Genomic DNA, 17,790 nt, shown 5'->3' with positions numbered 1-17,790 from the left:
GTGAAACTGGGAAATCACTGGAGAATACCCAGAGGCAAGTGCGATCAGCAGTCAGACGTGTCCCAGGCAGAAAAGCAGCACCCCGTTGAGTTTGCTCAGCTTTAACATTTGCCGAACTGCTTCAGTTTTTCACACCGTGTGTCAGGCTGCCTCCAGCTCTGCTTGTACTGGTGAGGGCTGGCCGCACGCTGGCTGCAGGCTCCATGGCAGAGCTGACCCAGATCACAGGCTTAGTCCCTGGTCCCAGACAGGATGAGATCTCTGCCCCCGTGCTTTGGCTGGCACCTGTCCCCCTCGGGCAGGACAGGTGAGCGATGGCCACGTGCCATGCAAGTGTCCTTCTTGTTGGTACTCCTCCTGCAAATGTGCCTGGTGGGGTGATGGTTATTTTAGTGGCTGTCACTTTCGGGTGCATCAGCTGGTGCAGAGCAGGCTGTGCCCCGCTGCTGGCAGATGCCGACAGCCCAACCTGGGCCACTCCCAGGGGAGCCCCACAGGTCCCCCAGCGCAGGCAGCACAGCGTCCCCAGCTCCCCCACCCTCGGAGCTGCAATATTCCGAAACTCCAGCATTACAACAGGTACTGTCAATCCTGTTTGGAAAAAAGTGACATCTTAATGAAATCAACGTCTAGACCCTTAAACAGGACCAGCCTGGCTGAGGGGGGGTTCCTGCTAGCTGGTGCTGTTCCCGTTTCATACGTACCGCACCAGAAGTGCTGCACAGCCCTGAGATCCTGTTGGAGCCTCCGGAGCCACTGGAGTCACCAGGGAGCAGGGCTGCCCTGCCAGCTGTCCCTCGGCCGAGCATGTCTGCTGTGTCAGACCCGTTTCTGAGCTTATTTATCCTGATAACTTAAAACCTTTTGGTGCTTCCCAGATGGAAAGGGTTTCACTTCATTGTTCTCACCAACATCTTTTCGCTTAAAAAAAGGCTTTCATTTCCTGCGGGTATAAACGTATGACTTGTTAAGTAATTCCTCTGATGATAGAAAGCTTGTATCTAAAATTTAAATCTGATCCTTAAAAAAAAAAAGGCGAGCCAAATGCCTGCTTGATTGTGGCTGAGCTTTCCAAAGTGCCTGAATTCTAAGCTAATATTGAGCGATGTGTAATGAATGGCTGGTAACACGAGTTCTGCTGAGCATCAGCGACGCATGGTGCGTCGTGTCCCTTCTTCTCTCCCCCGCCGCCCCAGCTGCGCACAGAGTGGGCGCCCACGGCGCAACAGCCACCAGCGCAAGCTGGACCAGCAAGAGGAGAGCTGCCAGAACCTGACCGACTTCGCCCCCGCCCGCGTGCCCAGCGCCCTCGACATCTTCACCGCCTACAACGAGACGCTGCAGTGCTCCCACGAGTGTGTCCGGACCCCCGTGCCTGTCTACGCAGAGGAGGCATTGCATTCGCCCGGGGATTATAAAACAACCTTCAACGGAAACAGGTGAGGTGGCCAGCGCGGTTTCACTGCGGGTTGGGGAGTGCCATCCTGCTCCGGGGCTGGGGGTCCCTTGGCCAGGAGTGATGCCCATGTGCAGGAGATGCCCGGGGGGGCGCATGGCAGAGCTGCCTTCCCCTGGCTCTCTGAGCCACGATTCTCACCCACCCTGTGTCTCAGGATGTGCCCCGCTGCTGGACCTCTCACCCCGCTGATGAGGGTGGGTGGGTGGGTGGCTCGGCAGCCCCTTGCTGCACGCCTGACCCTGCGCCCAGCTCGGCTAGCCCTGACAGCGTGCGGCACCGCACATTTTTCAGTTCCCAGCTGTTGCCGCCAGCACGTAAAACGCCGCTGGATCCATCTTCCAGCATTCGTGCTGTCTCCTAAGTGGCATCGAAAGAGCTGCTGGGTTGCGAATGAGCGGGATGATTAATGGAGGAGCAGGCAGTGAGAGCCAAATGAACCGTTTGTCTGGCGTAAAATAATGATTCATTAACAAGGGGGCTCCATAGCAGCTGGCAGCATGGTGTAGAAGATGCGAGCTCTCGCTCTGTGTGCTCCGTGCCGGCACAGGGAGGGAAGTGGTCAGAACTGACCTCTCCCTGTGCCCTGGGCTGGCTCCCAGAGCCCTTTCACTGGGTGCTGGGGCAGTTTGACCACACAGTAAACACATGTCCCCCATCAGAGCTCAAGGAAAAATCAGCAGGAGAGTTATGAGGGGGAAAATGAGCAACTAGCACTGTACACAGCCTGGCTGGACCGTGGCATGCGTGCCACGCGCCGCTGATGTCTACCTGCATGAAGGACAGAAGCCTGGAAGCCAACAGCTTGATAGACATCTTGTTAAGCATCATCTTCTGCGTGTGCATGGGGTTTTGCTAGTTCACGTTTTTTAGGGTTTCCTCAGATCTTGGAAGGCGGAGAATTGGCGGGGATTTTCAAACCATTTCGTTGAACGTATGCGTGCGTTGATCTTGATGTGAACCCCGGCCAAGCGATGAAGGGGTGCCCTTTGGCTGGAAGGGGTTGTGGCTTTTCTGCCCTCAGGTGATGCTTTCTGGGATCCCGTTGGCCGCGGTGCGTTTCCAGGTGTGCCGTGCAGGTGGTGGGCACGGCAGAGGTGGGCGGTGCGGGGCAGTGCTGCTGTTCGGTGGTGGGGAGGTGGCAGATAGGGGTTGTCCTGCTGCCCTTTGGGGGTCAGTATCCTCAGAGCATTTGGCTGTGTTACAAGGTGCTTGTGCACAGGGATAAAAACATTCAGTATTGCAGTCCAACTTTTTCTTCTTCTTTCTCTGCTTTGCACCACCCTGGTTTCCAAGGCCAATAAGCCCATTCAAAGCATTACTTTTGAGATATTTGGGGGAGCTTTGCCTCTCAAAAAGCTGATTTTACAGCAGGCCACCTTGGCTTGCTCCTTCTGTGTTACATACCAGCACATGCAAGCCCCTTTTTCTGCTCGCTGCAGACCCTCTTCTTCTGACCGGCATCTTATTCCCGTGGCCTTTGTGTCTGAGAAATGGTTTGAAATCTCCTGCTGACTGGCCGAAGCCTGTTTGACTTCTGGGGGCAGGGCAGACGCCATCGGGCTGTTTCCTGGTACGTACCGTGCTCCCCCCGCGTCCATCACATGCCCATCCCACATCCATCCTGTGCCCATTGTCCCCTGCCCATGAGCAGCCGCTCTCTTCCCTGCCTGGTGCCATCCTCCTGCTTACACTTCTTTTGGGACAGTCAGACCCAAGCAGGGTGGCTCACCTGGCTGGGGTGGCCGGACACATCTCCTGCTATGGATGGGATGTTGGCTTTTCCATGGAGGTGAATTGCAGCCAGGCCCAAGCTAAAAGGCAGGGATGGATGTGGACTTGAGAGAGAAGTACGCCTGGGGCAGCCTTGAACTTCAGCCTGATCCTGTGGTTCCAGCCCACCTCTAAAAACCTCGACAAGCAATAGTAATTTTCGTGCTGTGAAATGGCCTGATCTGTAATTAACCTCTTGTTGCATGATGGACAGCCTGTCTCATTCAAGAGTCATGCATCTGACGTGCACATTCCTTTGGTACCTCAAAGCTCATTTGATGATGTTTGCTGTCATAAACCCTTCCATGCTCCTGCTGAGATGGTGCCAGGGTCGTTGTCCTCCTCCTCCTCCTGCTCCCATGCCCCTCCTTGCTCTGCGGAGAGCCGACCCTGCAAGCCTGTGTGCGCAGTCCCCAGCAGGCAGGTTCACACCTTGGGTACTGCTGCAACCAAAGGGGTACAAAGATGTTGTGCTGGTTTCAACAGTACATTGTTGTGGGATTTCTTTTTTTTTTTTTTTTTTTTTTTTTTAGTTGGCTTGAGCCGTTTTCACCTCCTTGTATTGTTTTTGAAGGTGGCACGGCCGATAGTGGTGGCAGGAAAAGCAATTAGGGTTCACCGTGTGCCAGCTCACCACAGGGCAGTGGTGCCCGTTCGAGCCACACACTCAGGTGAATTAATTGGTCTGTCCCAAGTCCCTGCTGTAATGAATCATATATTCAGTGTAAATGAAATTTCCAGCCTTCCCTGACTGCAGCTTGCTCAGAATAGCCTGTTTAACATTATGCTCAGCTATTGAACACAGAAATATAATTAGATTAGAATGGAAGGGAATAAAAAGTTAATGGTGTCGGCTGTGCTCGGGGCTGGCTGTGTCTGGGCCGGCAAGGTGAGGTGTGCCTCTGCCCACGGTGGAGGGCAGAAAAAGTAGAAAGCAAAGGTTCAGCTCTCTGCCCACCAGCATCTTTGCTCATGGGGTCTTGCTGACATGACTCACGGCTCAGCCGGGGCAGCTCTGCCCCCAAGAGCCCCTCCTGGCTGGGGGAAGGGCAGCTGGATGAGAAACAGAGAGGGTCTGCAGGGTCTTCCTCAACAGCACGTGGGGATGCTACCTTCAGAAAGCAAACAGCAATAATCCACTGCCCCTTTTCCACCATGGGCTTTGCAGTTGATGATGTCTGTCCATTGCCTTGAAATGATTTTTTAAAAAAAGCCAACACAAACCCCAAGCCAGTCACACTCAGATACCATCAGCAGCTCTCTTGCCTGAAGTAGAGGGAAGGAGAATGGGCAGCTCCGAGCTGTTGCCTGCTATGGGAGGCCTGTGCAATTCCCACCACTCCTGCCCGAGGTCCTGTGAAACTCCGTGCTGAAGACTGCACCCTGGTCATCTCCATGGATTTCTTTAAATAGTCCAAAGCTGGTCCATCGTGCCTTATTAAATCCTTGAAATTCTTATTGACCCGTTTTCATGGAATCCATAAAATGCATATTGACGTACTCTGGAAAAATCTATCTGAGTCGTACCTGGAGCATTAGCTCTGTAATAGTGTTTCAATTATTTATACAGTTCTGGAAGCTGATGTTTGGTTTCATTAATGTTAGCAAAATGAGATTAATTCAAAGCCTGTTCTCTGCATGCATGCTCATGCATATGTGTATTTGCACCAGGATGTTTCTGGAACACACGTGCATATGTGGTACATCATGGTAAAACCCACGTGACTGCCATAGATCCCTGCTGAATGTGGGGAGTGACGTAGGGATTGTCACCACAGCACAGATAACAGGAGAAGCTGCCCTCATCCCCATATGGGGTCAACCCAAATCCTTTAGAGGTTCAGAAAAAGGCTGCTTAATGTTTTTTCCACTCTGTACTTAGTTTCCCATGCACAGCTGCCTACACTTTCTTGCCAGGGCATGGTTGTTAGAGTGTGGAGCTGCCAGGGTCATGATGTGTGTGCCTTCTGAGCAGGCTTTGCTCTGCGTGGTGGCACTGCACGGCTGTCCCTGCAGCTCGGTGCTTGCCCTGCAGCCCGATGCTTGTCCCACAGCCCAGTGCTTGCCCCACAGCCTGTGGCGGTCAGCACGGCTCCCTGCAGCTCCCCAGGAGCCTGCACTTGAAAGATGCATTGCAACCCCATGCAAACAGCGTTTTGCATGAATGCATATGTGCCAGTTGGGACATCCAGCAGAAAAAAATGAATATTTCAAGTTTTACATGTCACTGTAAGGTAAAACCATCCGAGAGCAGATGGCATTGAGATAAGCTCCCTGGTAGGCTGTTCCCTGTCCTCTTGGTGGCCTTATACTGTCACTGGACAGATGCTGCTAAGCACAGGAGGAGCGGTGGGACTGAGGATGCTTTTCCAGTTCTTGTTTCTAGAGGAGAGGCTGGTGGAAGAGGAGAAGCAGCTGCTTTGGGCTGCCCCTCTTCTGGAGGGATGGCTCTTTTCCTGGCTGGCTTTGCCAGCAGCAGCAGTGTAGCCTGAAGGTGACAGTTGATGTTGACGTGCTGCATCTTGGCAGAGGTGGAAGGATGCTCTAGAGTATGTGGAGCTTCCTGGCCGGAGGGGTTGCATGCAGCTTTCTCTTCCCAGCCCCTTTCTCCCGGCCTGCACAGGGGATGGTGGGCAGCACAAGTGGGACACCCTGGCAGCTGGGGTAAGCAGAGCGGGAGGCTCTCCCAGGCACACAGCCATGCACCAGGAGGGGTCAGATGCTGCACCAGTCTCCATGACAGAAACTTCTCTCCTTGGAAAGGCTCGGAGTGCTTTGTGAGTTTCTATTGATGGCACTTTGCAGCTCTTAGCTGTCTAATAAGCAAATTAGTGCTGCTGAACATGTAGAGTCAGAGCTGAAGGCACGAGATGGATGGTGTGGCCAGAGGCAGGGATGGCAGGGCAGAGAGGCTGTGCAGACATTTTGACTAGATGAGCACCGGGAGGGTGGTTGGAGTTTAATGCGGACTTCACATTACAGTCCATCAGCACTGTGCAAGTACTGAACATTGTGCTGCCTAAATGGCAGTCTGGCATTTGACGATGCTGATGGCATCGTAAGGCTGGGCTGAGCAGTTGCAGGGAGCAGATGTAAGGGACAGCACCGCAGAGCAGTCTCCAGCCTGGAGACCTGCAGGCAGCACTGAGGTTGTGTCAGGAAACCTGGTGAAACTCATCTAGTTACAAGCCAAGCAGATGTTGAATTTTTTTTTCCTGGGGTCAGGTTCATCCCGTCCCAACAGGAGCCATGGGGAGGGTTCTTGTGCTGCTGGCACAGTTGCCACCAGGGTGCCAGTCGTCCCCGTCCCCCCCGGTGCAGGTGATGTCGCCTGCAGTGAGCAGCTGTTGGAGCTTCCCAGCAGATTGCCTCCACTGGCCGTCGGGCCCCGCTGGAGCACTGGCTTGTAAAGGGATGTCACACCTCAGCAGCAGGCAGAGCCCGCCGGCTGTGCCTGCAAAGAGCAGACCCGGCCCATCCATGGCAGCCCAGCGTAAGGATGCAGCAGCAGCAGTGTGGCCCAAGGCTGGATTAGGTGAAGAGTAAAGGGAGTCAGTTAAAGCGTTTGTGCCAGGCAACTCACTGAGGGATTACCTGCACGGGGGTATAAGCAGCAAAACACCCTGTGCCCTGACCATGGCAGATGGAAGAGGAGACTTAGCTCCAAGGCAGAGGCAGGAAAAACCACCCTTTCAGTAACCAAAAGGTGAAATTTGCTGAAGGCTCAAGTGGCTTTGGTCGGGTACCCCAGCAAACTGTGGTTGTTTTGGTTTGATTTCATACTGGCTTTGGGGCTTTCTGAAATGAAGTTTGAGATTTGGCGTTATTCTTGTCCTTAATCCCACTCTCTTTGACTGAAAAACCCCATGGAATGAGATTATACAAAAATCTGTAAGGTTGATCAAACGCTGACCTACTTTGCACAAAGAGGCTATTTGGAATACAATATAAATTGTACATCCTGCGATGCACGCATTGAACAGCATTCATCCAGAACTACGTAAGTGTTCGGCATCGCTGTTTGGGAAGTGGCAATTTGAGACCTGAAAATCATATCGGTGCAGTAACATTGATGTGACCCTTGCTTTTGCACAAGGCGGTTGAAATTTACAGTATTGTATGTTAATTCCATGCTTTGGACACGGCAAGCAGCTGCCGTGATGGCCCCGTTCTGCCTAACAACAGCAAATGGTTTGTATTAACATTAACAGATAATGAGTCATCATAAAAAATCCAGGCTTGTCTTCAGTGGCATAACAGCGGTCCCAACACAGCCCGGTGCGGGAGATTAAGGACTCTGTAAAATCTGTCTTGCTAATTAAGATTTCAGCGTTGTTCTTAGAGATGGCATACATTGGGCATCTTGCTTAAAAATAATGTTGAAGAAAGAACACTTGAACAAAAAGCATATTGCATTTCTAAATCTAAATCTAAACAGCGTAAATTAGGGCATGTGTGTCACCGGCCCACTGTAGGCAGCACCCCTGCACCTGCTGTATTTGTACCTGCAGGATAGAAAGCCCACACGTGGGTAGCTGTCAGGCACACGGAGCCGTATTACAGCATGTATCGCTGTACCTAAAGCCACATGCTCGTAAAACGAGTGGCCGCATGCTAATGATGGGGAGTAATTGTTCTAAAGATTACTAGGGAGAGATCTTTCAGAAGACGGCAAATAAATAGCTTAAGAAGAACTTCAATAGGATCTCTGTTTTTGATGCTTAACCAATTCCCTATTGATTTCTTTAGGGCATTTAACTTTAGAAAATCTTGTTAGGACTCATCATCGTCTTCTCATCTGCCAGAGCACTCACTGCTCTTAGCCCAAGTACGTAAAGGTCCAGAGCGTAGGGACAATCAGAAGCTAATCACGTTTTGGAAATGGGCTGGAGGAGTTGGAAGTGTGCAGTAAGGCACACTGAAGCCTCTCAGTCACTCCCACCACTTGCCAAAGCATCCCCGGCCCAACACATCCCCAGTGCTGTTCCAAGCACAGCTGGAAGCGAGCCAGGCAAGGCTGCAGCTCCTCCAGGGAGGCACAACCAGTGGTCCCAGTCCCAAACGCGGGCTGGCAGCTGGGGAGGAGGAGGTCACGGCCGTCCTGCTTCCTCCATCCTCTGCTCCCCCGGGATGCTCGCCTGCTGCTGTTTGGGTTTGCTGCCCTGAGCCCTGCGGAGCTGCTCCTGGGAGGAGGGGGGAACCTCCGGGCTCCTGGGGGGGGGCTAAAAGGAGCAGTGTGAGTCACGATGCGTTTCCCTGTTGTGACTTAATCTTTGGTTTTTTTTCTCATCCTTAACAGGATTCCATTGGTGAACCTGTAAAAAATATAAAAAAATAATGGGTTACCTGTACCTACCATTTCTGTTTACCAGTAGGAGACTCAAAGAGCAGCGTTCTATGGGCCAAATATATTTTTATAAAAATGAACACGCCTATAGGTAACTGCATTTTTCAAGGAGCGCATTTTTTGGAGAAGAGAAAGAGAAATGTGTGAGCAAAGAATCCTGTGGAGGAAGAGGAACCGGCGGGGGACTGAGAGGGAAGGACTGAGCGCCTGGAGCCTGGATTTGGACCGTGACTCTGAACCTGTGCCAATAATACCATTATGTGCCATGTACCGATGCAAAGACTTCACGAGAAGCTGAAGCTAAGTCGATAACGCCTAGAAACGTTGTGGAGGACGAATGGGGTGTCTCTTCTGCTGGGATCATTCATTCCGGTCCATAAACGTACATACATACAATATATGTAGAGAGAAAAGATATATATACACACACAAACACTTTTTGTACTGTAGCAATTTTTGAAGATCTTAAATACTCATTTTTAAAGAAGATGTCATGGGCTAAAAGTCTCGTTTCTTTAACGTGCATAATACGAACTAGGTGAACCGATGTTTTCTACTTTGGCAGCTTGCCTTTCAAACCTATATGTGTATATATAGGTAGACATATATACATATATATAAGTGTGTGTGTATGTATAAACATATATATGTATGTATACATATATATATATATATATATATATAGTTTTGGTTCTTTTTGGAAATGCTTTTCCAGCGGTGGTGACGTGACGGCAGCAGCGAGCGGTGGGGGCCAGCTGGGGCAGCACGGTGGGCTGCTGGTGGGAGCAGGGGAGAGGCTTCCCAAAAAACAGCCGGAGCAGGGCTGCGCTGCCCCATGGTTCCTCCAGCTGTGGAGGGGATGGCAGAGCGCTCTGGAGGCTGGTCTGGAGGGAAAGGAGAACGGACATGGGCTGGGATTAGAGCTAGAAGGATGCATCTGGGCCAAATTCACAAAGTGCATTCCTGCTGTAGGCCGTCAGAGGAGGCGTAATGGCGTGGCGAGAGGAGCGGGCAGCAGAGGCGCTCCCCTCTCTCCCACCTGCCCCACTGCTGTAGGGCTCCTGGCTGCACCCGCCTGGTGCAAGCCCCTTTCCCCGACACGGGATGCTGTGTGTGCACGGGGCAGTTCATGCTTCCGCTCCCCCTGGCCCCCGCGGGGGAGATGTTCCCCGCAGCAGGGCGGCAGGTTGCGGGGCAGGGCAGGGTGAGCAGGCAGCTCGCAGCAGGCAGGTCCTCTGGCTCGTGGCAGCTCGCTGGAGGTGGTGGTGGTGAAGGGTGCGTCCAGCCTTCTGTAGCCTGATACCTCATCAAGATAGATAGGATGAAGCCTGCGAGCCTGTGCCTACCCCTATTTCATGGAGCTGTGGTCCCTGCTGTGTCAGGTGTGATGCCTTGGGGATGGCTTTTAGCTGTGGACTGTCAAAAGATCAGCCTCTTTTGGCAGAAGAGATAAATTTTAGGAGAAGATGTGGGAGGTGGTTTTTTTTAAATGGCTTCTGAATTTGTCACAACACCAAAGCTTGCTCAGCCCTTTGTGAGAAACATGAGAGGAACGAGCCTATGGCCTCCTGAGCTAGCCCAAGGCCAGCGAGCTCCGGGGAGCCTCTTCCTTTGCTCTCCTGGTCTTGGCTGGGTCTGCCACGGCAGGAGAAGATGCATTCCACTGTCCACAATCACGGGGGTCACTTAATACCATTAAAAAGGGACTTTTGCCCAACAGTTTGCCAGGGAAGTATGGTTCTGCTGCCTCTGGTTTGGTGTGTTGCTCTAGAAACATGTCAAATCGCCCATCCAGCTCCTGCAGAGGTGGGTGGTTTTGGTGGGTGCTGATGAACATGCCAGCCCACCAGCAAGCCCCCCTGTCCAAGTCTTTCCATGGAGTCAGGTGCTGCTGTTGGTGCAGCAAGCTGTGCCATGCCATGCCGTGCCCCTCCAAACTGGCATGGCTGGGAGAGCCAGGCAGGAGGGGGGGATAGTGGCAGCGGGCTGGGGTCTCCCAACATGCCCAGTGTCTCACCACAGTTTGCTTCTGCTCTTTAACATGTGCCCTGTGCCAAGCCTGGGCTTGCCCATGTAGATGGTGCCAAGGCAAAGCTTGCAGAGGGGTCCCGTACCACTCAAGTGAGGGTCTGCTTCTCGTCAGACACCGCAGTGGGTCTCGGTTGGGTTGCTGCAACGTTACATGGGTGGGAATGACAGCAGAGTTCAGACCAAAGTCCTCCAGTTCTTTTTTGTAACTGCCCTTGGTAAATACTAGCGATTTTTTAGAGTTGTCCAGATATGCATTTCTACTCATCCACTAATTACTCAGCTCCATTTCTTTATTACAATGAACTTGCAGTTAAAAAAAAAAAAAAAAAAAAAAAAAAGTAGAAACTTCTGGCATTGCATATAGCTTCATGTGCAGTCTCTTGTTTCCGTATCCTTTTCTGTCCCTTTCTGATGGAATTGCACAGCCTGGATTATTTTTCCTGAATTTTTGGAAGCTGCCCTGGGAAGAAGTCTTCCTTGCCAGACCTGATGATTACCTGCAGGCTTAAACCGAGCATCTCTGAAGGCGCTGGCAACAATCCCTGCGACTCCAGTGAGCCTCGAGCATCGCCTTGGGTGCATTCTGCACCCGGGTCACTGCCGACCGGCAGCCAGAGAGGAGGAGGAGGGTTCCTGTTGCTCCTGGCCAGGTTTTAGTCCATGACTGAACCCATTCCTTCTGCGGAGGTGGTTTCTTATGAACACTGAGCTGGGCGGGCATAGGCGGCAGCAGAGATTCGCGTCCCTGGGGCTGGGTCTTGGTGTTGGAGGGTTTCGAACAGGTCTGGGTCCCCTTAGACTTTGGCAGCGGAGTAGAGATCTCATCTTTGTGTGTGTTTCTTAAGAGCAAACCTTGCAATGATGGGGCTGGGCGCTGAGGGGTGTCTGCTGGGCAGCTCTCCAGGGTGGTCGGTGGGATGCCTGCCCAGGATACTTCTGAGGCAGGGGGTGGTGTCTCACTGGAGGAGCAAGCCCCCCAGGCTTTGGCCTTCCCTGAGAAACATGGGGAATGTTTGCCCTCGGGGTGTGCCAGGATTCTGCCCCAAAACAGGGAGGCACGGCACTGTGGGAGGTCCCAGCCCCACCGCAGGCAGCCTCACCTGGGCGCCAGGGAGGCTCTGGGCTGCAGTGGGGTGCAATTAAAAGCACGATGCGTTACCCTGCTTGGATGGTGGATGCCCCCATTCAGTGGCTGTGCAGGGGATGCCCTGGGTGCTGCTGGCCCCAGGGCTGCCCTAGAGCCAGGCTTTGCTGGGATCAGCCAAAAACCCACACAAGGAGTGCAGATTCTGAGCGACGACTCCAAGGTGATCTGTCATCTCAGTACGCTCGGATGTTTGGGTTCTACTGTTGTAAATGGTGCAGCCCCTGCAAATTACCCTTGCTGGCGTAGTTTTTGAATTCTCCTTCTTCATTTGACTTTGCTGGCATCAATCCACTCCAGCTCGGGAGCCGCGTCTGTTGTGCTTCACCCATTGATCTTCCTGTTTATTTGTATGTGCTGGCTGCACCCAGTAGTTCTTGTGGGGACTCCAGTGTAAGCTCAATAGCAATTTGACATCATGAAATATATCTTGACTCCCTCGTTCCCGAGAGTTTGAAGCATCGTTCTGTATTTCTGCGTGTATGGAACACGCTGCCTGAAGGAGAGTCGTCAGGCGGAGCTGGGGGCTGGGAGGGCGGGCAGCGCTGGTGCTGGCGGTGATGATGATGGTGATGGAGAGGCGCCCTGCCTTGAACCTGGCACTCAGCTCCTGGGAAATTCCCTGCAGAGCTGGAGGCAAGGAGAGGAAAATGTGTGTGTGTGTCTGTGTCTGTGTCTGTGTCTGTCTGTGTGTGTCTGTGTGTGTGAGAGGGAGAGAGAATGAAGGCAAATAACTTTGGCCCCAGACGACAGGAGCAGGTTTCTGACGGCAGGCTTTGCATGAGCTTTCCACATAGTCTGCAAGAAGGACACGTCCTGGTCACCGAGAGATGAGCGGTGAACCGAGGAACAAAAGTAGATGCACAATCTTCCCTTATTTATAAGGACCAACAGCACTTGCACTTTATCAGAGAAACCCTCCCATCCCTATGCATGCTAAGCACACCAACAAGGGACGACTGCCCAAAGGAGGGAAGGAAGAAGGGAAGGGCTGGAGCTGCATATGCGGTGATTGATGAGGCAGCATCCTAGCATCCCAAGGCCTTTCACAGTAAAGAAGAAATGAACTATGATTATTTCATTCCCTAGTATTGACGAAAGCCAAAATACAAGACAGACATGAAAACAGAAAGTCACATTTTCATGGAATAAACCTATGGAGCAGATCTTTCACACCGTGGAAAAAGCAGGCAGGCATGGTCTTCACAGACACGTTTCCTCGTGAGTTTTGCCACGTTTTGGCCATATCATCTCACCCTGAGGTCTTTTGGCTGCCACAGCCACAGGTGGTAGCTCGAGACGAGCTCCCTTCTGTCACTGCCCTTTGCCGGACATGAAGCTTCATCCTCAGCTCACGGGGATTGTGCCAGGTCTCGTTGGCTTGAGCCAGCCCAAAGCTCATTCAGCAATAATGGGGGAGATTTTGCCAACGCTCATGCCACTGGGTACTTTGAATCAGCTGGAGCGGCTCGCCCAAGCAGCCGAGTCTTGCTCCAGTGCAGGGACAGAAAGGACATGCATACTTTTGGAGAATTAGGGATTTTTCTGTTCTCACTCAGAAGCTGAGCCCGTTTCCCAGTCTGATAGCGTTGCACAGGTAGCAGGGAATGTTCCACCGTGAAATACAGCCCCGTGCGCTGGGTGGTATCGTTTGCATTGCAAGGGATAAAGCCGCAGCTTGTGAGCAGCAAGGTGGCAGATGTCCCTTGTGAACATCCCTGCTGTGTCCGGGGCAGTCTCATTGCTGTGGTGCGATGCTGAGGAGCTGCAGGCATGCGTGTGGTGGGACTCAATGGATGTGCAGCAAATCCAGGGGAGCATCTGCAGCGGGCACAGGGTGCCGCGCAGAGCACAGTCTGGATGCAGCATCAGGTGTCCACCACCGCCTAGCAAAACTATGCCTCCAGTGTGCCCTTCCCTTGGAAACCCAGAGCTTTTTACTGTGTTTTATTTCATTGTGTATCTGGCAGCTTGGGAAAAAGAAGTTTGACCCTTGCTTTGCCATAAACTTCCAGCTAGCTGCTTCTTGCTTCTTTTTTATTAATTTTACAGATTTCTTAACCTTTTCATAGCTCCTAAGAAATGTGTCGCAGCTGCTGAAAGGCTGCCAAATTCCCCAGGTGTGTAGCGGTGTGCCTGTGTGTTGCTTGTGGCTCTGTCTTAGAGAATGGCTTGGGATGAGCCCTTTTTGTCACCAGCCGGCAATGCTGGCTGCTTCTGTGCAGGGATGGCAGCTGCTCTGCTCCCCCCTGGCATAGGGGAGGCTGGCTCTTCCTCGGGCTCTGCAGCAAGCCCAGACCTCCCGGGGCTGTGCGGGACCCCTCCTCCATCCGGATTCCTTGCAGACACCGAGCGGGAGCTGCAGCACTCACTGCTCCTGCCAAGCCGGGGAGTTGGCGCAACTCCTTGTGTGAGAGCTGCGGGCAGCACTGCTCGCTGTGGCCGGCGCTGGTGGGCTTTTTTCTGTGCCAAACTCAGCTAGTTTGGGGCTATAGGTCTGAGCTATCATATCACAGCAGCCCCAGGTACAGCGAGCAGATTGTGAGGGTTTGGTACTCAGTCCCCTGGGGGGTTTTGGCAAACAGAGCTATCCCAAGGGCAGCAACGTCCCGTAGCATCCCTGGGCATGCAGGGCAGAGCGGCTGCCGGGCGGCTGCCCATCTCTCCAGATCTGATCGTTTACCTTCACTCTGTCTTCCCAGCTAGAGAAAAGGGCAGGCTGTGGCCGTGGCCATGGCCTTGGCCGTGGCGGTGGAGAGGCGGCAAGGGAGGCTGCTCCGCAGTGGTCTCCAGCCTCCGTGCCCTTCGCGCTGCCCTCGGGAGGTCAGAGCAGCAAAGGCAAAACGGGCGCGGGAGCATGTGCCGGGGCGGATTTCAGGTTACCTCTCCTCCATTGGCAGCTTGTTGTGAAGGAAGGTAGTTCAGTTAAAATGGTAGTTAAATAGTAGATATTCTACACATATTATATATTTTGTAAAAAAAAAAATAAAAAAAATATAGAACAAAAATATATATGTACTATCTCAGCCCACCCATTTCAGGATGAATGTGGTTGGAATTTTTGTTCAACCAGGTATAAAATCTGTAAGTGATTTTTTCAAAACCAGCAAGAGATCCCTCACCATTTCAGAAGTCCGTGGGTTTGGTCTCTAGATCTCATGTAACGCTTCTCACGCATTTTTAAGAATTATTCTCAGCATTTGTAGGTACATTTTTAATAGTGTCACGAGTGGAGATAATATTTACTTTGAGAAAAAGTATATGTTGCACAAAAATGTACACTAAGGGCACAGATTTCTGACCCAGATTCTTCTATTTTAGGTTCCGAGGGGTTTATTTTTTTGTTTGATAGGACATGTACAGTGAAGTTTACACTTTATTTTTATTTTGCCAAAAAACGTTTTCTAACATGAGACAGCTTTTACTTTGTAACCGGTTTTACATCACTGAGTACTTCTTTCTTTTCCTGGGAAAATCCTTCACCGCGAGACATCCAGCGCATACGTGTGTGATGCTCTGGCAACTTCAGGCTGTTGCCGGTGGAAGCGGCCATCGCCTTTGGCCATGGCAGTTCCTGCCGGCGCACCCGCGGTGTGAGCCAGGGCGATGGCAGCAGGGTGCCGGCTGCCCACGGGGCCACGCAGGCGAGAACTGTTTTCTTCCCGAGTGGTTTTTAATTTGTCTCTGTACTTCGAAGCTGTGTATTTGGAAGCACTGTAAATGCCACCCTATACCGATTTCCCTGTGTATATTTAGTACTCTGATGTTGCTATTAAAACTGATATGAGAACCGCGCAGCCGGGTAGTGACTGGGTTCCTTTGCGCAGTCCCTGGGGAGGGGACGGGGTCGTTTTGGGGGCTGGGGGAACCAACCCTTCAGCACGGCGGAGCCCAGGGGCTTCCCAAGGTAAACTTCTCTGTCTCCCCAGCTGTGCACCCCTGGGTGAGCAGCTGGGAAAGAGCCCTGCCTTCATCCTGGGAAAAGGGTCTCGGGGTCCCCGTCACCGTACCGCCCACCTACCAACCCTGTGGCAGAGGTGGGAGGGCACCGGGTCCCCAGGGCTCGGGGTAGCAGGACCCGTGTGTGTGCATTGGGACAAAGTGCTTGAAAGAGGGAAGCCCTTCCACAGGACAATTAGAGAGTTAATTAAATGTTGCTAATGATGTTTTAAATAAACAGCTATGCGATAAGGTAAGCAGGCGTTACAGAATTGCTTAACCTAGATACATGCTTTACATAAAGAGAAATTTTGGCCCTGAGCAGTTGCATATTAAAACGGTATTTCTTGTTTGCAAATTCAGTTTGAAAGGGGTGATGATGGTTCACACTTGAGCCGTCGTGCTTCCAGGCGGGGCTGGTCATGCCATTGCACTGCCGTGATCTGCTTGCTGGACAGATGGACGGACGTGGGGACCTGGGTGCCATGGGGAGGGGGCTTGTGCAGAGCTTGCTGGGCAGCCGGGACAGCTTCCAGAGCCCCCTGTGCCCCCACCAGCATCCTCCCCTTCCCCAGCCACCACGGGACGGCGTGCCTGCGGTTCTCTGAAATGCCAGCTGACCTAGAAAGGGGGGAAAAAAGCCTTTTCTAGTGTCCGTGTCAGCTTTGAAAAGGGATGACCTGGGGAGATGGCTCAGCACAGCCGCCTGCTGCTTTCATTTCCAGGCTGTGGCAGCAGCCGTCCCACGGCACGGTGCCCTGACGGCACACCGAAACAAGGACCAGAGGTACTGCCCAGCCCCAGCCCGGCTAAATCCTCCCCAAAAGCTCTCTTCTGTGGGAATATGTATAGGAAAATAGGGAGGGACAAAGTGAGATGCTCTTCATTTTAGGGCCAAATTGCCAGCTTAAATCACTGTGACAGTGTGTACAAGCTAACAGGATGCGAATGGCCCCGGAGCTGCATATATCAGCCGGAGAACTCTGTTCATTTCCAGATACAAGCGGGATTTCAGAGCATGAAATACAGTGTTGGGATCTCATTCCTTTCCCTGCTATTTATCACAGCCGGAAACATACTCACCAGCCTGAATTGTTGCCGGTGTCGCTGCTGGGAGCGCAGAGGAGAAATATTGTGCTGAGCCATGTAGCGTGGGAGAGGGGATGTGGGGGACAAGGAGGAGCCGAGCGGCTGGGGTGGGTGGGTGCTGAGCGGTGCTGCACGGGTGCGTGTGGCTTCCTCGCACAGATTGCAATGGCCGTGGGCAGCTGGTACGGCTGCAGGAGCAGACAGCAGCTCGTCGCTTCTCTGCTGCTTGGCTGACTCCCTGTGCTTCATGGAAGACCGTTGCTACAGGAGCTGCTGCCCAGCCCAGCGAGCTCAGCTTTCTGCATTGCAGCCAAAGAGGACTGGCCAAATCGGGCATCCCTGAGGAGCTGGCCATCCCAGCTGCCCTCCAGCACCGATCGCTGGAGCCAGGAGCATCCCCTCCTGCTGCTCCCCCCACCATGCGGTCAGGACGAGGGCAAGGCCACTGCATGCCATGCCCCCGGTTAAATGCACCTCGAGTGGTCCCCAGGGCTGGAGGGGCCTTGCCTGGGTCACCGTCCCCTTTTCAGCACTGGAGGCAGCAGTCTTGGCATCCTTCAGGGGTGCCTCAGCCCAGCAGCGGGGCGAGACTGAAAAATGAGCTGGAAACAAAACACAAGCACGCTGGTGCCGCAGCACATAGTTCTGTTAAAAAGTAGGACTAAGCATTATCCAAGTTTAATTATTATAATTATACCGGGGTGAAGTAATTGCTGGAGATATTTTAAGCATCAATCAACATGCTATTTTGAAAAATGAAGCCCTGATTTATCCAGGGCTAGGTAGTAACCATCAACATGCAACAATGCTGCCTGCAGAAGGAAGAGCCCACCAAGAAAGGTCTTTAAGCCTGTCATATCTTCTTTATTTGCAAAGAGGGGCTGGGTGTGGGGGGTGGTGGTGAGGCAAGAGCAGGGAAGGAGGAAGGGGGTGCCCTGGCCGTACGGAACCTGCTGTGCCGGCGTTGCTGTGTCCCACCGGTCGTGCACTAGGAGCCAGGCTCCCAGCACC

At 52.6% G+C, this 17,790-nt stretch overlaps 1 protein-coding gene across 4 annotated transcripts in view; it reads left to right on the top strand.

Moving 5' to 3' along the window:
* Positions 1–15,546, top strand: part of AJAP1 (adherens junctions associated protein 1) — a 156,622-nt gene extending 141,076 nt beyond the window's left edge. For 3 of the 4 annotated variants that reach the window (XR_013926968.1, XR_013926969.1, XR_013926970.1), the window contains exons 4-6: positions 1,197–1,439; positions 2,899–3,029; positions 8,529–15,546. Coding sequence is in view for 1 of the 4 variants with exons in the window: in XM_080380220.1 (XP_080236346.1) it covers positions 1,197–1,439; positions 8,529–8,550 (265 nt within the window). In the remaining 3 variants the exon portion in view is untranslated. The remainder of the gene's footprint in view (positions 1–1,196; positions 1,440–2,898; positions 3,030–8,528) is intronic. The other variant, XM_080380220.1, reaches the window with a different exon arrangement.
* Positions 15,547–17,790: the final 2,244 nt, after the last annotated feature.

Source organism: Falco punctatus, assembly GCF_963210335.1.
Source record: "Falco punctatus genome assembly, chromosome: 3".
Classification (NCBI taxonomy): Eukaryota; Metazoa; Chordata; class Aves; order Falconiformes; family Falconidae; genus Falco; species Falco punctatus.
The sequence above is the reverse complement of the archived record's forward strand: the minus strand, read 5'-3'. Positions and strand labels throughout refer to the sequence as shown.